We start from the raw sequence: 25,399 nt of genomic DNA on the forward strand, positions 1-25,399 counted from the left end.
AAAAATGGTATAAAACCAGAAAATTATAGACAAACATCTCTCATCAATATGCAAAAACCGTCAATAAATATTCAAATAAAACTCAATAAAATACAAAAATAATTACACATTAGAGGACAGAAGAAAAGATGGTGGCCAAGCAGGAGGGGCCTAGGCTCATCTCGTTCCTTGAATACAAGAAGATAACTATCAAATCACCCTAAATATCCTAGAATCGATCTGAGGATTGGCAGAACAAACTCCACAACGGAAGGTACAGAAGGGGCCAAATGAAGGCGACAGGAAGTGCAGAGATACAGACTGGAAGAGAAAATGTGGCAACTGCAGTGGGGAGGGAGCTGTAGTCACAGAAGAGAGTGCAAGACAAACCAGCACACAGGCCAGCGCACAGGGAAGATGAATCCCCATAGCAACTGGCTTGGAAAGTGAAAGGATCCAAGTTTCATGAGTTCTTACAATCAGTAGTACTTAAAGCCTGAAGTGTTAAAGGTCAGAGTGTTTGGCTCTGGTAGAGCTCAGAAGACACTGGTGTTGCTCTTGGAAAAACGGCAGGGCAAACAGCCTCCAGACACACAGCATGGAAACAGCCATCTGAAGAGGAGCTAGGGCACACAGTGGGGAGGTTAGCTGCTCATCTCAAAGAGTGTTCCAGAAAAACAGCATTCACGGGAAGGCCCCCGCATAAGAAACAAAGGAACTGGCTGGTGCCATTTCCCTCTCCCAACCTCAGCATAAACACAAACCTACCTGCGGGAACCAGCGCAGCACTAACAATGCCAAGCTCCCCTGTGCTCTGGAACCACCATTCCCAGGCACACTTGCCTCAGTCCCGCTACAGCAGGTCCTTCCCCAAGAAGATTGGCCCCAAACCCCCGCCAACACCTGTCTCTGCACAGGACATTCTGCGAGGCCTTGGTTCCACGCAGCAGCAGTAACAGGTCTCATTTTACTAGCAGACCGGAGCACAGCTAGTTAAAAGTTGCCACAGTCAAGCCAGGACCAAACACTGTCCAACACAGGCAAAGAGAGCCTCTGCAGACAATTGGATGAAAAATAAAGGGACTAAAGTACAACAGCAGAGTGCACGTAGCACACACTGGATATATCCCAGAAGCACCGGGCCTTGGGGACCAGAAGACACTACACTGCAGGGCACAGGCACTACAAGACCTCTTCTTCATAAAGCTTACCCTCTAGAACCAGGAGCCATAAGTGACTTTCCTAACACACAGAAACAGGCACAGAGACTTAGACAAAATGAGAAGACAGAGGAATTTATATCATATGAAGGAAGAGGAAGGCCACAGGCCAGAGATCTAGGCAAAACAGTTCTAAGTAACATGGCTGATGGAGAATTTAAAGCAATGATCAAAGGATACTCACTGGATTTGAGAAAAGAGTGGAGGACATCAGTGAGACCATTAACAAAGAGATAAGGAATAAAAGCAGAGATAAAGGACTCAATAAATGAACTGAGAAACACACTCAATGGAATGAACAGCAGGCTAGAAGAAGCAGTAGAACAAATTAATGGCCTAGAAAACAAAGTAATGGAAAGTAATCAAGCTGAACTAAAGAGAGAAAAAAGAATTATCCAAAACAAGAATAGACTTGGAGAACTCAGTGACTCCATCAAACATAGTAACATTCATATTTATAGGGATCCCAGAAAAAGGAGAGAGAGAAAAGGGGGCAGAGAATTTATATGAAGAAACAATAGCTGAACACTTCCCTAATCTGGGGAAGTAAACAGATAGATCTAGGAGGCACATAGAGCCCCCAACAAAATCCACAAAAGCAGATACACACCAAAACTTTATAATTAAAATGGCAAAATATAGTCATAAAGAAAAAACATTACAAGCAGCAAGACAAAAGAAGACAGTTACATACAAAGGAAACCCCCTTAAGGTTATCAACAGATTTTTCAGCAGAAATTTTTCAAGCTGGAAAACGGTGGCATAATATATTCAAAGCATTGAATGGGAAAAACCTGCGGCGGAGAATACTCTATCCAGCAGGGTTATCATTCAGAATAGGAGAAACAAAGAGTTTCCCCAACAAAAACTAAAGGAGTTTGTGGCCACTAAACCAGTCCTGCAAGAAATATTGAAAGGGGACTTTTTGAGTGGAAAAGAAAGACCAAAAATGACAATATGAAGTTAGGAAACATAAAAGCAGTAAAAATGAATATTTCTATTAAAAAAATCAGTCAAAGATCTAACAAAACAAAAGGATGTAAAATATGACACCATACACCTAAAACGTAGGGAGGGGTAAGAATGGGTTCAAACTTAATCACCCACTTAATATAGAATGCTATGTGTAGAAGACATTATATACAAACCTAAATGTAATCATAAATCAGAAACCACTAATAATTATGCAAAGAATAAAGAAAAAAATCCAAATATATCACTAAAGAAAACCAGAAAACTATGAAAGAGAGAAAGACAAGAAAGAATCAGGAAAAGTCTTCAGAAACAACAAGCAATAAAATTCACACACACCTATCAATAATTACTTGGAATGTAAAAAAGACTCATCTTATGCTGTCTACAAAAGACTCATTTTAGACCTAAAGACACCTAAAGACTGAAAATGGGGGGATAGAGAAATATTTATCACGCAAATGGATGTCAAAAGAAAGCCAGAGTAGCAATATTTATATCAGACAAAATGGATGTTAAAACAAGGACTGTAAAAAGAGACAAAGAAGCTATATATAAACTACGTAATAATAAAGCGGACAATCCAACAAGAAGATATAGTAATTGTAAATATTTACACACCCAACATGGGCGCACCCAAATATATAAAACAGTAAATAATAAACATAAAGCAATAATAAACATAAAGCAGTAATTGTAGGAGACACTCCACTTACATCAATGAACAGATCATTAACAAGGAAACAATGTCTTTGAATAACACACGGGAACAAATGGATTTAATAGATATCTTCAGAACATTCTATCCTAAAACAAAATACACATGGAACACAAAATACACATGGAACACATGGAACAAATCACATATTAGCCCACAAAATAAGCCTCAGCAAACTTAAACAGACCAAAGTTACACCATGCATCTTTTCTGACCACAACACTGTGAAACTAAAGTCAACCACAAGAAAAAATCTGAAAAGACCACAAATACATGGAGGGTAAATGATATGCTACTAAAAATGAATGGGTCATCAAGGAAATAAAAGAAAAAGTTTAAAAATAACAGAAATGAATGAAAATGAAAAAAGATGGCTCAAGACCTCTGGGATACAGCAAAAGCAGTTCTAAGAGGGAAAATTCTAGCAATAAAGACCTACTTCAAGCAAGAAAAATCTCAAATAAATAACCTATCCCTGCACCTACAGGGATTAGAAAAAGAACCACCATCAAAACCTAAAACCAGCAGAAGGAAGGAAAATAAAGATTAGAGCAGAAATATATTATATAAAAACTAAAACTAATAATAAAACAGATCAATGAAACCAGAAGCTGTTTCTTTGGAAAAAAAAATCAATAAAACTGATAAACCTCTAAGCTAGACTTATCAAGAAGAAAAGAAGGACCCAAATCAATAAAATCACAAATGACAGAGGAAAAACAATAAACAACACAGAAATATAAACAATCACAAGAGAACATTATGAAAAACTATTTGCCAATAAATTGGACAACCTAGAAGAACTGGATGTGTTCCTAGAAATAACAACCTCCCAAAACTGAATCAAGAAGAAACAGAAAGGCTAAACAGACTTATTACTAGCAAAGAAATTGAATCTGCAATCGAAAAACTCCCAAACAGAAGTCCAGGACCAGATGGCTTCACAGGCAAATTCTACCAAACATTTAAAGAGTTAGTACCTATTCTTTTCAAATTATTCCAAAAACACAGGAAAAGAATGAAGTCGGAAGTTTTCCTTCTATGAAGCCAGCATTACCCTGATACCAAAACCAGATAAAGACACCACTCAAAGAGAGAATGGCAGGCCAGTATCTCTAATGAACACAGATGCAAAAATCCTCAAAAAAATACTAGCAAACCAAATCCAACAATACATCAAAAGACTCATTCACCACAGTCAGGTGGGATATATTCCTGGGTTTTAAGAGTGGCTCAGTATTTGCAAATCAATGTGATCCAGCACATCAATAAGAGAAAGGATGAGAACCACATGATCATTTCAATAGAGGCAGAAAAAGCATTTGGCAAAATACAACATCCATTCATGATAAGCACTTTGTCAAAGTAGCTTTAAAGGGAACATAACTCAACATAATAAAGGTCACATATGAAAAACCCACAGTTAATATCATCCTTAATGGGAAAAAACAGAGTTTTCCCTCTACGGTCAGGAATAAGCCAGGGATGTCCACTCTCAACGCGGTACTAGAAGTGCTAGCCACAGTGACCAGACAACACAAAGAATTTATAAAAGGTATCCAAATCAGTAAGGAAAAAGTAAAACATTCACTATTTGCAGACGACATGATACTATATATATAGGAAACCCAAAAGACTCCACCAAAAAACTGCTAGGACTGATACATGAATTCAGTAAAGCCGCAGGACATAAACTCAATCTACAGAAACATGCTGCATTTCTACGCACCGATAATGAAGCAGCAGAAGAGAAATTAAGAAAACAAACCCATTTACAACTGCACCAAAAATCACAAGCCTAGGAAAAAGACCTAACCAAAGAGGTGAAAGACCTGTACTCTGGGGCGCCTCTGTGGCTCAGTTGGTCAAGCCTCTGTCTTCAGCTCAGGTCATGATCTCAGGGTCCTGGGAGCAAGCCCAGCATCAGGCTCTCTGCTTAGCAGGGAGCCTGCTTCTTCCTCTCCTGCTACCCCTGCTTGTGCGCTCTGTCAAATTAATAAATAAAATCTTAAAAAAAAAAAAAAAAAAGACCTGTACTCTTAAAACCATAAAACTCTGATGAAAGACACAGAAGAGGACACAAAGAAATGGAAAGGCATTCCATGCTCATGGAATGGAAGAACGAATATGTTCAAATGTCTATACTGTCCAGAGCAATCTGCATATTTAATGCAATCCCTATAAAAAAGGGGACCTGGGTGGCTTAGTGGGTTGAGCCACTGCCTTCGGCTCAGGTCATGATCTCAGGGTCCTGGGATGAGCTCCGCATTGGGGGTGGGGGGGTGGGGGGGTGGGGAGGGTCTCTGCTCAGCAGGGGGCCTGCTTCCCTTGCACCTGCCCCCCCCCGCCTCTCTGATTACTTGTGATCTGATCTCTCCCATCCTGTCAAATAAATAAGTAAAATCCTAAAAAAAAAAAAAAAAAAAAACTTAACAGCATTTTTCACAAATTTAGAATCAACAATCCTAAAATTTGTGTGCAACCACAGAAGACACTGAATAGCCAAAGCCGTCTTGAAAAAGAAAAGCAAAGCTGGAGGCATCACAATTCCAGGCTGCAAGTTACATTACAAAACTGTAATAAATAAAACAGTATGGTCCCAGCACAAAAACAGACATATAGATCAATGGAATAGGAGAACCCAGAAATGGACCCTCAACTATATGGTCAATTAATCTTTGACAAAGCAGGAAAGAATGGAAAAAGATGGTCTCTTCAACAAATGGGTGTTGGGAAAACATGACTGCAACGAGCAAAAGAATGAAACTGGACCACTTCCTTATACCATATGTGATAATAAATTCAGAATGTATAAAGGACCTAAATATGAGTCCTGAAACTATAAAAATCCTAGAAGAGGACACAGGTAGTAATTTCTCTGACACTGGCTATAGCAACGTTTTTCCTAGACAGGTACCCTGAGGCAAGGGAAACAAAAGCAAAAAATAAGCCATTGGGATTACGTGAAAATAAAAAGCTTCTGTACAGTGAAGGAAACAACCAACAAAACTAAAAGCCAAGCTACAGAAGGAGAGGAGTTATTTGCAAATGACTAAATAAGAGGCTAGAATCCAAAATCTATAAAGAACTTATAAAATTTGAAATGCTTGGATGGCTCAGTCAGTTAAGCATCTACCTTTGGCTCAGGTCATGATGCCAGGGCCCTGGGATTGGGTCTCACATCGGGCTCCTTGCTCAGAGGGGAGCCTGCTTCTCTCTCTGCCTGCCTCTCCCCCCGCTTGTTCTTACTCTCTCTCTCGACAAATAAATAAAATCTTGAAAAAAGAAAAGAAAAGAAAAGAAAAACTTCTAAAACTCAATACCCAAGAAACAAATAATCCAATTAAAAGATGGGCAGAAGACATGAACAGACACTTCTCCAAAGAAGACATAGAGATGGCCAACAGACAAATGAAAAGATGCTCATCATCAGGGAAATGCAAATCAAAACTATGATGAGGGATCACCTCACACAGAATGGCTAAAATCAACACAAGGAACAACAAGGGTTAGCAAGGATGTGGAGAAAAAAGAACCCTCTTGCACTATTCATAGGAATGCAAACTAGCACAGCCGCTCTGTAAGAGAGTATGAAGGTTCTTCAAAAAGATAAAAATAGAACTACCCTACAGTCCCACAACTGCACTACTGAGTATACACCCAAAGAATACAAAAACACTAATTTAAAGAAAGGAATACATGCACCCCTATGTTTGTAGCAGCATTATTTACTATACCCAGGATATGGAAGCAATCCAAGGGTCCACTGGCTGATGAATGGATAAACAAGATGTGGCATATATACTGGAAATATTATTCGACCATAAAAAAAGGATGAAATCTTGCCATTTGCAATAACATGGATGGACCTAGAGAGCATAATGCTAAGTGTAAAAAGTCAGTCAGAAAGACAAACACCATATGATTTCACTCACATGTGTAATTTGAGCAATCAAAGGGAAAAGAGAGACACAAACCAAGAAATACTGTTCAGCTACAAACAACAAACTGATGGTTACCTGAGGGGAGCTGAGTGGGGCAATGGTGAAACAGGTGATGGGGATTAAGGAATGCACCTGTTTTGACAAGCACCAGGAGATTAAAATAAAAACTTCAAATAACAATTACACATTATGACCAAATGGAATTTATTCCAGGGATACAAAGATGACTTGATACTGGAAGCTATTGGTATAATCTGCCATATTAAGAGACTAAAGAAGAAATATCACATGATCATATCAATTCGATATCGAAAAGGCATTTAACAAAAATCAACACTCATTCATGAAAGAAAGCAAAAATCAGCAAAAAAATAGAGGAAACTCTTTTAACTTAAGAAACAGAGAAAACTCTTTTAACTCTTTTAACTTAATAAGAGCATATACTGAAAAACCTACCACTAACATCAAACGAATGCTCCTCTTCCTAATACCAGAAATGAGGCAAAAATGTCCACTCTCCTTAAAGTTCTAGCCAGTGAAATAAGAATAGGAAATAAGCATACCAATCAGTAAGGAATAAGTAAAACCGTCCATACTTGCATATAAATGACTGTCTACTAGAAAAATCTAAGGAGTCTACCAAAAAAAAAAAAAAAAAAAAAGTCTTCAACTAATAACTGAGTTTGGCAAGGTTACAGGATATAAGATCAACATATGAAAATAAAATGTATCTTTACAACCAGCAGCAAACACATGGACAGCAAAATCAAAAATATAATGTCACTAACAATACCTCAACAAAACAAAACTACGTGTAAACCTAACAAGACAAAACGTCATGATATTACACAACAGGGATAAAAATAACGAAGATTTAAATAAATGGACATACCAAGTTCACAGATTGAAAATGTAAACTTTAGTAAAGGCATTGATTCTCCCTCTCCAAACTGAAATTCAGGTTTCACACATCACAAAATCCCAGAAAGACTTTTTGTAGGTATTATACCACTATTCTATAGTTTATATGGAAAGACAGACAAACAAGAATAGCTCAAATAATTCTGAAAGACAGTAAGTGGCTGGAATCATTCTATCTGATATCAGGACTTACTACAAAACTAACAGCAAGACTGTGTGGAGGGACGAACGCACACCTAATGGACTGGATCAGGAAACCCAGAAAGAGACGCACACAAGAATGCCCAAGTGATTTTTTTTTTTTAAAGATTTTATTTATTTACTTGACACACAGACAGAGATCACAAGTAGGCAGAGAAGCAGGCAGAGAGAGAGGAGGAAGCAGGCCTCCCGCTGAGCAGAGAGCCCGCTGTGGGTCCGATCCCAGGACCCTGAGATCATGACCTGAGCCGAAGGCAGAGGCTTTAACCCACGGAGCCACCCAGGTGCCCCCCAAGTGATTTTTTTTTTTTTTATAAAAGTGTAAAAGCAATTCAATACAGGAAAGATAGCCTTTTTTCTTTTCTTTTTTTTTTTTTTTTTGTTTTGTTTGACACAGAGAGAGAGAGAGATCACAAATAGGCAGAGAGGCAGGCAGAGGGGGAGGCGAAGCAGGCCTCCCACTAAGTAGAGAGCCCCATGCGGGGCTCAATCCCAGGACCCTAGGATCATGACCTGAGCCGAAGGCAGAGGCTTAACCCACTGAGCCACCCAGGCGCCCCAGGAAAGATAGCCTTTTCAACAAATGGTGCTGGAGCAAAAGGCATTTATAGACAAAAAACTGACTTCACCCAAATCTCAAACTATACAAAAATTAAAATGGATCACAGACCTAAGTGTAAACTGTAAAACTATAAAACTTTCAGAAAACAATATGAGAGAATCTCCAAGATCAAGAGCTAGGCAAAGATCTTAAAATCGACACCAAAAGCACAATTCATAAAAGGAAAAGTCAGACTTCACCAAAATTAAAAAACTTTGTTCTGTGAAAGACCTTGTTAAGGGAATGTAAAGACAAACCCCGGGGCACCTGGGTGGCTCCGTGGCTTAAGCATCTGCCTTCAGCTCAGGTCATCATCCCAGGGTCCTGGGATCAGCCCCATATAAGGCTCCCTGCTCAGCAGGGAGTCTGCTTCTACCTCTACTGCTCCCCTGCTTGTGTTCTCTCTCAGACACTCTAACAAAATCTTAAACAACAACAACATTAATAATAATAAGACAAGCCTCAGGGTGAGAGAAATTCTTCGGAGCCTACATATCCAACAAAGGCCTTATCTAACTATATAAACAACTCTCAAAACTCAATGGCATAAAAACAAAAAATGCAACAGAGAATGAGCAAAAGATAGCAAGGAGGTATTTCACCAAACGGGATATACAGATGGCAAATAAGCACAGGGAAATATGTTCTAGACCTTTAGGCATTAGGGAAATGCAAATTAAAACCACAACAAGGTATCATTATATACCTATCAGCATGGTTAAAATGAAAAACAGTGACAACACCAAATGCTGGCAAACATGCAGAAAAACCAGAACTCCCATACCTTGCTGGTAAGATTGTAAAATGTCAGCACACTGGAAAACTGACAGTTTCTTATAAAATCACCCATGCAACTACCATATGACCCAGTGATGGCAATCTTGGGCATTTACTTCAGAGCAATAAAGATATGTTCACACATATGTTGTACACGCTAATGCTTACAGTAGCTCTAATCAGAATATCCCCAAAGTGGACACAACCCAGATGTCCTTCTGTGGATGACTGGTTAAAAAAAGTCATGGCACATCCCATCCACACCATGGAATACTACACAACAATTTAAAAAAAAAAAAAAGCCCACAAAGTATTAGTACACACAACCTAAATGAATCTTCAGAGAATTAATGCTTAGAGAATTATGCTGAATGAAAAAGCTAATCCCAAAACATTACACATTGCACAACTTAATATATATAAATAACATTCCTGAAATGACAAAATTATAGAAATGAAAAACAGATTAGTGGTTGCCAGGGGTTAAAGGAGGACATCAGGGCACAAAGAAAGTAGGCAGGACTATAAAAGGCGAACATGAGGTATTCCGTAATGATGAAAAGTTCTGAAGCGGACTGTATTCATGCCAACAACCAGTCTTACCACTGGGGAAACTGGGTAAGGAACACGGGAGGTCTGTGTGTCATTTTTACAACTGCATAGGAATCTACGATTACCTCAAAACAAAAATGTTAACTTTTATTTTTTATTTATTTTTTTAAAAGATTTTATTTATTTGACAGAGATCACAAGTAGGCAGAGAGGCAGGCAGAGAAAGAGAGGGGAGCAGGCTCCCCGCAGAGCAGAGAGCCAGATGTGGGGCTTGATCCCAGAATCCTGGGATCATGACTGGAGCTGAAGACAGAGGCTTTAACCCACTAGCCACCCAGGCGCCCCCAAAATGTTAACTTTTTAAAAAGGCAAAACAAGGACATCTCAGACTGAGAATAAAACAAATCAAAAAGCAGAGTTCATCCCTAGCAAGCCAAGTTAAGGGAAGTCCTTTAGCCATCATGAAAAAGAGCACATAGAAATCTAAATCCACTAAAGGAATTGAAAGCAGTGGAAATGATAACTCAACAGGTAAATAACCAAGATTTTTAAACACACCTTAACTATTTTTTTTAAGATTTTATTTATTTAATTTGACAGATAGAGATCACAAGTAGGCAGAGAGGCAGGCAGAGAGCGAGGCAGGGCGAAGCAGGCTCCCCGCTGAGCAGAGAGCCCGATGCGGGGCTCGATCCCAGGACCCTGGAACCATGACCTGAGCTGAAGGCAGAGGTTTTAACCCACTGAGCCACCCAGGTGCCCCACACCTTAACTATTTAAAGCAAAACCTTTTTAATTTAAGGCAAAAATAACACAATATATTGTGTGATTATAACACAGGTAGATGATGACAATGGCACAAATAAATGCCAGGAGGGAGGAGATGAAAGTACACTGTCACCAAGTCCTTACAATACGGTACACAAATGGAATATTACTTGAAGGCAAACTGATCATTTAAAGATGTATGCCAGGGGCACCTGGGTGGCTTAGTCATTAAGCATCTGCCTTCGGCTCAGGTCATGATCCCACGGTCCTGTGATCGAGCCCCGCATTGGGCTCTCTGCTACGTGGGAAGCCTGCTTCTCCCTCTCCCACTCCCCCTGCTTGTGTTCCCTCTTTCACCGTATCTCTCTCTGAAAAATAAACAAAATCTTAAAAAAAAAGAAAAACAAAGTTAGAGAAAATATACCAAAAGGATTAACTATCATAAAATTATTCACTTCAAAAGAAGGCAGAAGGGCGCTGGGTGGCTCAGTAGGTTAAACCTCTGCCTTCTGCTCAGGCCAAGATCTCAGGGTCCCGGGATCAAGTCCTGCAATGGGGTTCTCTGCTGGGCAGGGAGCCTGCTTCCTCTTCTCTCTGCCTGCCTCTCTGCTCACCTGTAATCTCTGTCAAATAAATAAATAAAATCTTAAAAAAAAAAAAAGGCAGAAAAAGATGAAAAAGGAAGTAAGGAATAAATGGGACAAAGAGAAAAGAAACAGCAAGTTGGTTAAGTTTAAACCCAACCATATCAATTAATCAATCTCATTAAATACAAATGGGCTTCCACCCCAAAATAAAACACAGAGACCGTTAAAAAAAAAAAAAAAGAAAGAAAGAAAATTACATTATGGGCCATCTATACAAGAAATCCACTTTAAGTACAGACACAAATAGGTTAAAAGTAAAAAGATGGAAAAAGATATACCATGTTAACATTAATCATAAAACTGGAAAAACAATCATAAGAAAATTGGAGGGACTCCATTTATATTAAAGTAGATTTCAGAACAAAGCATATTTGGGATAAAGAGGGTAATCTCATCAATTATGAATAGGTCATTTCATAAGGGCATCACAATAGTCTTAAGTGACAGAGCTTCAAAACACAAGGCAAAACTGATAAAGAAAAAACAAATTACAAATATATCTCAACAGATCACTCCCAAATTTGATAGGACAAGTGGACAGAAAAGCAGCAAGGACACAGAAGACAGCCTCAACAAAACGACAACTACCTGGGTAGTTAGTTACAGAATTAACTATGAAGAACCTGACTATCATCAGCATTTACAGAAACTCCAAACAACAGAGCAGACCACACATCCTTATGAAGTACACATGGGACATTTACCAAACCAGTCCATGTTCTGGTGCATAACACAAGTCTCAAGTTTAAAAGGATTCAAACAATAAAAAATAGACTCTGGGAGCGCCTCGGTGGCTCAGTGGGTTAAGCCTCTGCCTTCAGCTCAGGTCATGATCTCAGAGTCCTGGGATCAAGCCCCACATCAGGCTCTCTGCTCAGCAGGGAGCCTGCTTCCTCCTCTCTCTCTCTGCCTGCCTCTCTGCCTACTTGTCATCTCTGTCTGTCAAATAAATAAATAAAATCTTAAAAAAAAAAATAGACTCTGACCACAAGAGAATTAAATTAGAAATAAGTAACAGGACAATTTCTGGAAAACCCTCAAAACATTTGGCAACTAAACAACATACCTCTAAATAATCACAAGGGCAATTAGAAAGTACTTGGACCTGAATAAAAATGAACATATGAAATACTGAAATGTCTGGAACACAAGTAAGCAGCTTTCCAAGGGAAATTTATGGCATTAAACAAAATGGAAAAGAAGATCTCAAATTAAATGACCTACACTTCCCATTTAAGAAACTAGAATAGGGCACGTTAAATCCAAAGTAGGCAGGAGAAAAAGAGTGGTAAAAAGAAGAAGAAACATCAGTAAAACAGAAAACAAAATAACAATTACACCAAGAGCTGATTTTCTGAGAATATCAATGATAAGATGAATAAAAAAGGATAACAGAACATTATGAACAACTTTATGCTGGTACATTCGACATGGAAGACAAATTCCTTGAGAGACACAAACTACCAAAGCGCTCTGATAAAAAAACAGATAACCTGAAGAGCCCTAGATCTATTAAAGAAATTAAATATGTAGTGAAAAACCTACCCATGAGAAAACTTCAAGGGCCAGATGGCTTCCCTGAAATCTACCAAACACTTAAGTAGGATATAACACTAATTCTACAAAAAGTCTTCCAGGAAATAGAAGAAAATAATCCCAACATAGTTCTCACCATAGTTCATGATGACGCCATGAACCCTGACACCAAAATCAGAAAAAGGCATAAACTAATATTCGTCATCAATGTAAAATTCTTAAAATTCTTTTTTTCTATAAAATTTTTTTTAATAAACATATAATGTATTTTTATTCCCAGGGGTACAGGTCTGTGAATCGCCAGGTTTACACACTTTACAACACTCACCATAGCACATACCCTCCCCAATGTCCATAACCCCACCCCCCTCTTTTAACCCCCCTCCCCCCAGCAACCCTCAGTTTATTTTGTGAGATTAAGAGTCACTTATGGTTTGTCAAATTTTTAAAATTCTTAGCAAATCCAATGATACATGGAAATCATAACACATCATGACCAGGCTGGGCTCATCTCTGGAATGCAAATTTGGCCTAGCATTCAAGTAAACACTCGGCAGGGTGAAAGGCACCTAGGAAAACTCTCCAGCTAACAATGTACGTAAAAGTAAAAGACTAAAATGCCTTCCCCCTCAGGTGAAGAAGGAGATGTCATATCTACTATCACATCCATCCGACACTAGAATGGAGGTCCTGGCCAGTGCGTCACAGCAAGAAATAGCATGCAGACTGGAAATGAAGTAAAACTGTCCTTATGCACAGATCACATGACTGATTCCATTTAAAATCTTAAGAAATCTTAAAAAAAAAAAAAACAACCTACCAGAATTAATAAATTTACTAAGATTGCAGGATACAAGATCAATATTCAAAAATCACTTGCATTTTTATAGTCCAGCAATAAACAATTAGAAATTCAAATTCAAAAATATTACCAATTATGATAGCTTCCAAAGATAGGAAATACTCAGAGATAAATCTGATAAAAAAAATGTGCACAATGTATTTGTACTTTGAGAATTAAGCAATACTACACCAAGAAAAACTAAAGAGAGCCTAAATAAATGGAGATGTGTACCTTGTTTGGGGGACAGAACAGCCCTCTAGATGTCAATCATCCCAAATTAATTCATAGATTCAACACTATACCAATCAAAATTCTAGCAAGTTTTTTGTAGACGTTGACAAACTGAGTCCAACATTCACTTGGAAATGCGAAGGACCAAGAATGGCCAAAACAACTTTGAAAAAGGACAGAAAAACTGGAAGACTTTCCTGATTTTAAAAAACTTTTAAATATATAGTAATCAAGACGCTGTGTTATGGTGTCAAGATAGACCGTGGATCAGTGCAACGGAACAGAGTCTGGAAACAGATCCATATGATAGGGTCAATTGATTTTTGACAAAGAAACAAAGTCAATTCAGTGGAGAAAGGACTATCTTTGAACAAACGGAGCAGGAACAACTGGATATCCATACTGAAAAACCTGACCTTCAATTCACTCTTCACACCACACATAAAAATTAACTCAAAATGGATCATGGACCAATATAAAAGCTACAACTATAAATCTTGTAAAAGAATATAGAGAAAATCTTCATGATGTCTGGTGAAGCAAAGATTTCTTTTTCTTTTCTTTTTTGGAAAGATTTTACCCATTCTTGGGGAGCCTGGGTAGCTCAGTGGATTAAGCCTCTGCCTTCAGCTCAGGTCATGATCTCAGGGTCCTGGGATCAAGCCCCACATCAGGCTCTCTGCTCAGCAGGGCTCCACATCAGGCTCTCTCCCTGCCTGCCTCTTTGGCTACTTGTGATCTCTGTCTGTCAAATCAATAAATAAAATCTTTAGAGATTTTACCCATTCAAGTTGAGAGAGAGATCAGAGAGCTCAAGTGGGGAGGTGGGGGAGAGGCAGAGGGAGAAGGAGAAGCAGACTCCCCACTGAGCAGGGAGCCCAATATGGGACTCAATCCCAGGACCCCAAGACCACGATCTGAGCCCAAGGCAGATACTTAACTGAATGAGCCACCCAGGAGCCCCAAGGCAAAGATTTCTTAATACACTTAAAACATAACTGATAAAAAGAAAAAGCAATGGAGCTCCCAGATGGCTCAGTGGGTTAAGGGTCTGCCTTTGGCTCAGGTCATGATTCCAGGTCCTAGGTTAGAGCCGTGCTTTCAGGCTCTCTGCTCAGGGGAGAGCCTGATTCTTCCTCTTACTCTGCCTACTGCTCTCCCTGCTTGTGCTCTCTCTCCCCTCTTTCTGTCAAATAAATAATTAAAAGCTTTAAAAAAAAGTAATAACACTGAATTCTTCAAAACTAAAAACGTGCTCTTCAAAAAATAGTGTGAAAAGAATATTCTTCTCCAGACTGGAAGAGAATATTTGCAAATTACATATCCAATAAAGGTCTTGTACCCAGAATATATAAAAACTCTCAAAACCAAACAACAAGAACACTACCCAATTTTAAATCAAGCAAAAGCTTTGAACAGGCACTTTAGCCAAGAGCGTACACAGATGGCAATTAACCACACGGAAAAATGTTCAACATCATTACTCATTAGGGAACTGTAAATTAAAACCACAGTAGGGTAGTACTTGCTATACCACACACTTACTAGAATGGCTAAGTTGGAAAGACTGACCACACCAAACATTATGGTGAGATACGGAACAAATGGAACTTTCAGTCACTTCTGCTGGGAATGTAAAATACCAGAATCCCTCTGGGAAACAGATTGGAACTTTACCTTAAACTTTACACGCATGTATTACAGGACCAAGCCATTCCACCCTTAAATATTTACCCAAAAGAATACATGTCCTTACAAAAACCTGTTTATAAACACGTATATAAAAATGTTCATAGTAGCTTAATCTATGATGGCCCCAAATGAGAAAAACCCAAATGTCCATCAATAGGTGGGTGAATGGAGAAACAAAATGTGGTATAGTCATACAATGAAATACTACTTAACAGTAAAAACTAACTATTGAGGGACACCTGGGTGGCTCAGTTGGTTAAGCTGCTGCCTTCAGCTCAGGTCATGATCCCAGGTTCCTGGGATCGAATCCCGCATTAGGCTCCTTACTTGGCAGGGAGCCTGCTTCTCTCTCCGCCTCTGCCTGTTTGAGCGTGCTCGCGCACGCTCTCTCTCTCTCTCTGACAAATAAATAAATAAAATCTTAAAAAACAAAAGCAAAAAAGCAAAAAACTAACTACTGATACACGCAACATGGAATAATGTTAAAATAAATGCACTAAGTCAAAGAAGCCAGGCAATTTAAGAATATATGCCTGTATAATCCCACTATATGACATTCTAAAAAATACAAACTAATCTACAGTAGACAGAAAGCACACCAGTTGTTGTCTGGGGTGGAGGAGATGAAGGGCAGGAGGGGTAGAAGGAAGAGGTTTCAAAGGACCACTGGAAAACTTTGGGGGAGATGAATATATTCGTTACCTTAACTGCGGTAGTAGTTTCATGGGAGTACACAAATGTCAAAATGCACCAAACATACATTTTTAGTATGTGCAATTTATTATGTGTCAATTATACCTCAATAAAGCTAAGAGAAATATACCTGAGTTATGTACATATATAAAATTGCACATATAATAAAGAGATGTACCTAACTTATATATAAATGATTATGCCTTGATATAGCTAAATGAAGGAAAAATAGGAAGTACAAAAGCTACAAACAGCATAGTAGATTCCTAATTCTGGGCACCTGGAGCTTCTGAATTTTTGTGTTGGTCCCTTCTCTCACGGCCCAGGTGCCAGTACTGGGTTTTCACCCACACCCTACCTACATTAAGCACAGAAGTGATAGGAAGGCTTTCTGTGGGGAATGAATGATGAACTTAGCGGGGAAATGAAGGCAAACAAACATTCATTCTGTAATGTAAAAGCCATTGGCATACCAAACAGATTCTAGGTGATTTTCCTTTGGTTTCTTTAAATTTTTCTGTACTTTCCAAATTCTTCACAAGCATTATTTTGCTCTTTGGTGGGCAAGGGGGTATGGGGCAGTTTTAAAAGATCCAGTTTAATTTCTCCATTAAGTAAAGAACTATTCAAGAAGAAGCCTAAGGAGTTTTCATCCTGATAATTAATGAAAAGCACCCGAACACACACAACACACAACACACACACACACACACACACAAACCCTCAGTGTTACTGTAGATCAAAGAACAGGGAAATTTCATTTATAAGGACGAAGGATACTTACAATATATTTAGAAGCTCAAACCACAAAAATTAGATGCATTCTGAATTTCACAAGTCAACCACTGAGCTGGCTGTCACCTATTAAAGACATATTTTAACTGATTTCCTGGCCTTTAGGTTGAAAAGGGAGCTCACACACACTCAAAAGAAAGTCCTATATGAATTTTCAGGAGGTTGGAGGCCATAACAAGAGGTTCCTCTCCACTAAGACTTATAAGCCTCCAAATGAATCAAGAGATGGAAGCAGGAGAGACAGGATTTCTTAACTCTGCTTGTCCCAAGCTGTTGGCGGCAGACATTTATGTCACTTTTTTTTAGCAAGTGTATAGAAAGCCAGCAGGGGGTTCAGAAATGCCAAATGCTGATAAAATATGTCTCTTTTTCAATAACTTCACAGGTCAAATGAGGTGCAAAATGATTTTTATGCAGCCTGAATACAAATCTTAAGAGCCTTCCTCCATCGTTTCTAAAAGAATAAAGCAATTTCCTAGTGATCATAGAATTCTTGGCTTCGTTCTTCACCTTCATTGCAGAGGAAGAAAATGAGAGTAGGTTAGCACAGAGCACACTACAGAAGTTAACGTAACGCAGAACACTTACATGTCTTGGAGTGTTCATGAGATAGCATGTAATTGGCAAGAGGCGGCGTGTAAGTCAAACACTGCAGTGCTGCGTTGGCAAAACACGTATTGCCCAAATTCTGGAGCCCCGCTCCAACTCTATGAGTCTGCTGCCACTTAAGACAAATCTTCTCAGATGGGAAAAGAACTTTTTGTGGAGGAGCAATGCCATCACCTAGGGCTAGAAAAATAAACAAGAAATATTTAAAAACAAAGCTTTGCATGCTTCTCAAGCTCAATAAACAGCAACACATCAAACTGAATCTGGTCAAAATTGGGTTTTTAGCAGCTAACCAGAAATACAGGGAAGAGGGGCGCCTGGGTGGCTCAGTGGGTTAAAGCCTCTGCCTTCAGCTCAGGTCATGATCTCAGGGTCCTGGGACGGAGCCCCGCATTGGGCTCTCTGCCCAGAAGGGAGCCTGCTTCCCCCTCTCTCTCTCTGCCTGCTTGTGATCTCTTTCAAATAAATAAAATCTTTAAAAAAAGAAAGAAAGAACTACAGGGAAAATTTAAAGGACAGATCCTAGAATGTGGGAAATCGAAAAGATCTGGTTTCTTCAGTAAGTAAACTGCAATGACCAAAGCGGGTGTTCAAAGAAACTTAGAGACACCCACCAAATGCAAAGTATAGACCTTGTCTGGATGTTGACTTCAACAAACCAACTGTTAAAAAATTTTTTTGACAAGTGGCCAAATTTTAACATTGACTAGAATGTTAATATAAAGATGCTTAAATTTTTAGAAAAGAGTTTTTTAGGTATACAAACTAAAATACGTCTAGAAGAAATAAAAAATCTTGGATTTACTTTACAACGATGGACAGGGGAGTCCCGGGTGAAGGCATAATCCGCTCTGAGTCAATAAAGCTGACTGATGACTACATGTGAGTTCATTCTAACTACTCTTTCATACCTACTTAAAACTTTTTCAACACAATCTACAGAGAATGCAGGCTGAGCTCACTCTCTAGAACATTTGCTGTGGATGCTTCTCAGTACCACCGCACTCACCATCCTCTTCACCGGCACTGCACGTCTACAGTCCTTATTAGCGGCCAGTCTCAGTCGAAGAGGGGGCAGAGACATCATCCCCACTGTACCAGAAAGGAAACCGGCTCTGAACTCACGGCTATTGGGCACCACTATCCATGTTCATAAGCATATTTCTATGTTGCCTAAAAAGATGTCTATTTTCAAGACTTATAAACAGATTATTAATGATAACTATGCTAACAGAACTCAGGTAAAGCTCAAAAACAACTTAGGGAGGAAAGTTCAATCATCCGTATGAAGACGACCTTTTCAAAAGTTTGCCAGTTCCTTGGTGCTGCTGGAGATGGAAACGCCTTAATGGATGGTTCTCTATTTTAACAGAGAAATTAATGGGTTTAAGTATGCAAAGGTAGGCTTCGGCTCAGTGGGAGCAGAAAGAAAAATTAGGAAAAAAGAAATGAGTGCGCAGAGAATGGGACAAGGGCTCCAAAAAGGGCACGGCAGGGTGATGTGAGTTAAGGCCTGAGAGAGAGAAAGGAACCCCAGCAAGTAACGGGAAGTTGGAGTCAGTGAAAAGAAGTCCTGTGGGAAAGTCTTGGTGGTGAAGGTCTTTAAACTCCATGTGTAACATTCAACTGAATTGTTTATTTTGTGATATAACTCTCCTCCTACCCAAAACACCTTCAGCGGATCACACCACCTGCCACCACATCACAATACCACATTTACTGTGAGGATGCAAAACAATATGAGGGCCAAACTATTCTAAGCCAAATGACGTTCTGAGTAGGAACTAATATATCTTCTTTGCATTTCAAAGCTTTCAAACCAAAAATCTCAGAAGTACCAACTAAAGTGTCAATGTTTCATTTAACCAGATGAGTTAACAAAATGTAACCACATTTACACAGCTTTAACAAATGTAACATTTACATTATCTGCTGTCTTTCAAAGACCTTTATTACCACAGATTGATTTTAACTGGCCAAAAACCCAAAACCTAAAAAAACAACTCACAGCTGGGTAGAGCCATTTGTCAAAAGACCATCATTTTTGTTTGTGTTCCCTGGTCTCCAGGATTATGACCTGAGCCAAAGACAGTTGCTTAACCAACTGAGCCACCCAGGTGCCCAGTAGGCAATAGTTTTTTAAAAATATCTTCAAGGGGTGCCTGGGTGGCTCAGTGGGTTAAAACATCTGCCTTCAGCTCAGGTCATGATCAGGTCCTGGGATCAAGCCCCGAGTCAGGCTCTCTGCTCGACGGGGAGCCTGCTTCCTACCTCCCTCTCTGCCTACTTGTGATCTCTCTCTCTGTCAAATAAATACATAAAATACTTAAAAAGAATCTTCAAAATTTTCCCTACTTAGGGAACTACAGTTAACTGACAAGTTAACAAAATGCCCATCTCAATCTCACCGAGATGAAGTTCATCCCTCAAAAAATTTAGAATAAAAGAAACTACAAATATTTTAATAACCAAAAGTAATCCACCCTGTTAGAACACATGCTAATCATGACCAAGCAGCACAGGAAAATGAAGCCTGTAGGGCAACGTCACTGCTGGTCACTCAGGTGTCAACAGATCTCGCAAAAGACGACGCCTTCCCAAAATGCCAACCACTGACAGCATGTATACAAGAGTTTCTTGGAGTGATTCTGTCTTTAAAAAGTAGTACCTTGGTCCTTTTGTGGTGATGGTTTTGATTTATCAGGTACAGATGAACTTGAATAAACTACAGCACCAGGTACTGGTCCTAAAGAAAGTGTGTGATTTGAAACATCATTTAGCGAAGACACAGCTCCCCAGCTGGCAGAACCCGCATCCATGTCTCCAGGTGAGACCGCCTCGGAGCTGCCAGGCTGATTCTGATAGGCTGATGGGTCTGAAGATTCAGAAGCTTTGTCAACTATGGTCATTGTTCAACTCTGCAAAAGACAAAACACATGCAGTTGTTTTAGAAATTCAGAAAAGTATTCTATTTAATCTACCATTAGATCTTGGAAAATTATCCTACCCATATTGAATTACTGTCAAAGAAGTTGCTGTAAAATAAAAACAGCCATATTTTTTAACTTTGAAATCATTTCCTTGGAACATTTAGCACTGTGCTCACCTGACATGCCAACAATATTTAATTATAAAACTTTCAATTATAAAAATTTTTGACTGGATGTTGTCATTCTATTCCAAGCCCCCTAAAAGTCTCATATTTCAGTTTATAATCAGGGACCTCAGTTTCCAAATCTATAACATTTACGAAGAACCCCTATATTTTCTTCTATCACTTAGAATGTGAAATGCACTAATACATCTGACTCAATTTTCAATTCACACAGAATTCATCAGGGAAAAGTCTCAACTACATGAAGAGAAAAATCTAGTTTTAATTTTGAGCTTAAAGTCCAAAATGACTTGTTTGAAATAGATTTAAAAAAAAAAAAGGAAGTCTCACATTTGAAAAGTTTTTCTGAAGAGGCTCATTTATTTGGTATATATGATTTTTTAAATGAAGCCCGTAAGACATTACCGATACCAAACTTGAACATAAATACGTGTTAAAAAAGTAATTATAATTTTCTCTCAGAATCCTATTTTTAAATCTTGGGGCTACCACTCTCTCTCAAATGCTTAATTATGAAAATTAAGCATTTTCTATATGCTGGGCACTGTGTTAATCACTGAACATAGATTAATTTACTTCATTTTCATAATAGACCTATGAGAAATTGCATTGAATCCACAGGGTCTATAAAATGGAGCAATTATAACCCAAACTAGTCAGCAACTGGAACCAGTCACCGGGCCCAACATTCCCAGCAAGGGTTCCTTCTGGCTGCTGACCTAGTCACTGGGGTTCCTTTAGGAATGTAAACTGCCCAGTGAAAACCAAAGCGAACGTGCCACTACTCTATAGATAACCTTTCTCCCAGGCATACCCCGACTGCCCCCCAGGACGTCTCAACACCCAGACTTGGCAGGGCCTGGCCCCGGAACCACTTCACACACTCCCCAGCTTCTGTTCCTACCTGCGCTCTCTGGGCTCTTCACATGCTGTTCTTTTTCACCTCACACTCTTCCAGCCTTCCACCTCCAGCCAGTCACAATGATCACTTCTCATTTTAGAATTCATTTCCTCTGGGACGCTTTCCTTGACAACATCCCTCCCCCAAGACCCGGTCAGAACCCATCCGCAGGCTCCCACAGCGCCCTGCCACCGATTTCTATGGTAGCGTTGGGGCACCTACTCCGCGGCCGGTTTCACTTGTTGCTCTCCAGCACACTTGTATTTCTACGCCGGGACCTGGCACACAGAAAGCCGGCCACACATGTGCTGAACAAATGAATGAATCCCGAAGACAGGAAGTAACCAGGGTTTGCTTTTAGCACTGGCTTGTGCTGAGTGATTTATATACAGTATCTCATTTGTATACAGTATCTCATTCCTACTTTGATGTAGGAACAGCCTTTAAAACTTGCTTTTAAAAAAATATTCGATACAGGGGCGCCTGAGTGGCTCAGTGTTAAGCGACTGCCTTTGGCTCAGGTCATAATCCTAGGGTCCTGGGATGGAGCCCCACATCAGGCTCCCTGCTCAGCAGGAGGCCTGCTTCTCTCTCTCCCACTGCCCCTGCTTCTATTTCCTCTTTTGCTGTCTGTCTCTCTGTCAAATAAATAAATAAAATCTTAGAAAAATAAAAATAAAAAATACTCAATACAGACTATCAGAGAATAAATACCAACATTCGTGTCACCTCAACAAATGTTGTGATAAAGTCTGCTCACAGTAAGGTTCTTTCAAAATTCTTACAATTTTGTTGTAATTTTAAATTACAACATGATTATAGCCCCCTGACCTTAAAGCACAACCTTAAGAATTTTGGGGGATCTTATGCAGAAATAAAAAAAAGTTGACATTAAAGCTTAATAAAATAGGAAAAGTTAAACTGTTTTAAGTCAATCTAAGATATAGGATCTTTATTCAAGAAGATAGCTTGAGCTGTATTATCCAAATAAAGTCTGCACCATGAAACACAGGGGAGGTAAGCAAGAATAAGGAAACAAAAGAGAAGAAGGGAGAGAAGAAGGAGCAAAAGGAAGAAGCAAGCCAAAACAGAGACCCCAGAAAAAGTTAATTTGGCCTCATCTACAATAACATTGAACAGCAAAAACCTCAATTTTCCTAGGATAAACATCTCTTCAGGACAATCATTAACAACCAACCAAATAAAACCATTTTACTTGTTCCATTTGCCTTTAGGGGCCGGCGGGGGGGGGGGCTTTTAAATGAAAAAAAAAAAAATTAAGGAAAGCATATAACTCAATCATCAATAGCCATATAACATTATAATTCTGGGAAAACAAACCAAAACCATCCACTCGTCTTCGTTTGTATATTTGGCCAATGACTACTTATCCTAAAACCATTGAGGATCAAACTAAATTGCGTTGGCTACAGAGATACACTTTCTACAAGCCAAACATTATATGGGACCTAAGATTCTTAGTAAAGTTACATGTTCTTTACTGTTAATAAAGCTTCCAAACATCACAGTTATGATTATATTTGGCTTTTAATAAATTACTTCAATGAAAAGTTAAAATTTCTCTCAGCATCTTCTAATGATGCACAAAAAGTTACAAAAACATGTTTGGAAAAAATGAGTACATGTATCAAGGCTGGAGGTGTGTGGAGGAATGAGACTAATGGACTTCACAAATGTTTGCTTTAACTGCAATCGTTTATTCAGAAGTTTTACGATTTTTAGTCCCTTATAGTTCTATCAAATACCAGAATGCAATATTCTTTCTCATTTTAAAAATCAGCATACAGCTGTTTTAAACATTGTGGCACTGCACATAAAGGTAACACTATCAGTGCCTGCAGAAAATAAACTGATACACTCTGCTTCTTCATAAACAATGTAATCCAAGTTCTTGCAACATTTGTTTAAGTGGAAAACACACAAGCGTTAAAAAGATACAGCCTTGATTTCAATTATTTTTAAGTAAATAAAACGACTAGCCTTAAACCTTTACAAACCAAACAGTGAGGACTCGATTCAATGATAGGAAAAGAAAGTGAAACTTAGATAAAAACAAATAAGTAAAACCGATTATTCATATCCCCAATGCACTTTGAATGAGCCAAGAGTGAAATTATCTTTAAAATTTAGCAGTCCTAAAAAATTGTGAGACGCCACAAAAACATATGAGAACCTGTAATACTGTTGCTACCTTGAGGAAGAGGTGTTAACTGAACAGTTTCTCAACACGTTTTACTGTTATCTGAGTATATTTACTTTAAATCACTAACATGTTTTCCCATAAACAAGTAAACGCTGAGGCCTCCCTGAATATAAAAGCGCTATTCAACAAAAGTAATCTCAACTGCATTCATTATAACAAGGTTAAAGTCCTAGATTGTAAAACTTTGTCCCGTCAAATTTTCATTTCAAACATCTGAAACTGATCACCCTCTCCCCCGACCCCCTCCAGGTAAGTTGGCTCTTCCTGCCCCGAAGATAAAGAACTGGACCGAGGCGCACACGCTTTTGGGGACGCGCCGCCGGGGCCGGCTGGCCCCTCCTCTCCCCCCTCGAGGGTGCCCGCTCCGCCCCAGCGGCCGGCGTGGGGAACCCGGACACTCGGCGGAGGAGCCAGGTGGACGGCCCCGCGAGGGGGACCGGCGTGCCGCGGAGGGGCGGCGGGGTGGGAAAGTTTGTCTCTCTGGGGGGTGCGGTGGGGGTGGGGAGGCGAGCCCCGGGCTCCGAGGGCCGCTCGGGGGCGGGAGGTGGCAGCCACGCGGGGGGCGGCGGGCGGGCCAGGGACGCCGGACTCCGCGGCCGGCGGCCGGCACACGCCCACCGCGGGCAGACCCGTGCGGGCCAGGCCGCCCCGGAGCCGCCCGCCCGGCCCGGCCCACGGGCCGAGGGGGCGGGCTGGGGCCGGGTGGGGGTGGGAGGGCAGTGTCCATGGCAACCAGGGGGGTCTGGCCTCCCCGCGCAGCCTGGCTCTCGGGGCGCCCGACCGCCCCGGCCGCCGCCCCCCCCCCAGCGGCCTGGCCCGGCCGGAGGTAGCGGCGCTGCCACCGGCGCCGCGGGGTCTCGGGCGGCCCGCGGCTGCGGAGGGGGCGGCGGGCGAGGGGCCGCGCCAGTCCCCCGCGGGCCGCGCCGGCTCAGGGGCGGCCCGGCCAGCTGCGGTCGAGGCGAGCGGGGCGCTCCGCGGGCCCCACGCCGGCCAGCGGCGGGCGGGAAGGAGGCGGGAGCTTACCTGACCCGGCTCGGCGCTCGCTCCATCCCCCTCGGCCGCCGCCGCCGCCGCCGCCGCACACAGCCCAGCCGCCCGGCGGGGGACAATGACGTGCCTCCATCCGGGCACCGCCGCCGCCGCCTCCGGGTCAGCGCCGCGCCCGCAGCGCCCCGCCGGGCCGCCAGGGGGCGCGCCAGGGCAGCGCCCGCACGCGCCGCCGCCCAGGGGCCGTCGCACAAGAGGCGCGGCACGCAGCTAACGGGCCAGGCGAGCGCGGGAGGGGCCGTCGTCAAAGCGCCGCGGGCGCAAAGTGGCGCGCGCGTCACTGGAGCGCCGGGGCGCGGCGCAAAGGCCGCGCTGATTGGCTGAGCCGAGCCGCGCGGCGCGGGCCGGGGCGGTCTTTTCCCCAGGCCGTCGGCGGGAGCGGACCGTAAGGCGCGCGGCGGACGCGGGGCCC

At 40.9% G+C, this 25,399-nt stretch overlaps 1 protein-coding gene across 2 annotated transcripts in view; it reads right to left on the bottom strand.

Moving 5' to 3' along the window:
* Nucleotides 1-25,032, bottom strand: part of USP42 (ubiquitin specific peptidase 42) — a 52,277-nt gene extending 27,245 nt beyond the window's left edge. The window contains exons 1-3 of one of the 2 annotated variants that reach the window (XM_044233800.1): nt 24,964-25,032; nt 20,369-20,618; nt 17,680-17,880 (exon numbers count right to left, since the gene is read on the bottom strand). In XM_044233800.1, coding sequence (XP_044089735.1) covers nt 17,680-17,880; nt 20,369-20,609 — 442 coding nt within the window. In that variant the 5' untranslated portion in view covers nt 20,610-20,618; nt 24,964-25,032. Of the gene's footprint in view, nt 1-17,679; nt 17,881-20,368; nt 20,619-21,719; nt 21,850-24,963 lie in introns of those variants that run through there. The other variant, XM_044233801.1, reaches the window with a different exon arrangement.
* Between the last annotated feature and the right edge of the window lie 367 nt (nt 25,033-25,399).

Source organism: Neovison vison, chromosome 14 (genome assembly GCF_020171115.1).
Source record: "Neovison vison isolate M4711 chromosome 14, ASM_NN_V1, whole genome shotgun sequence".
NCBI lineage: Eukaryota > Metazoa > Chordata > Mammalia > Carnivora > Mustelidae > Neogale > Neogale vison.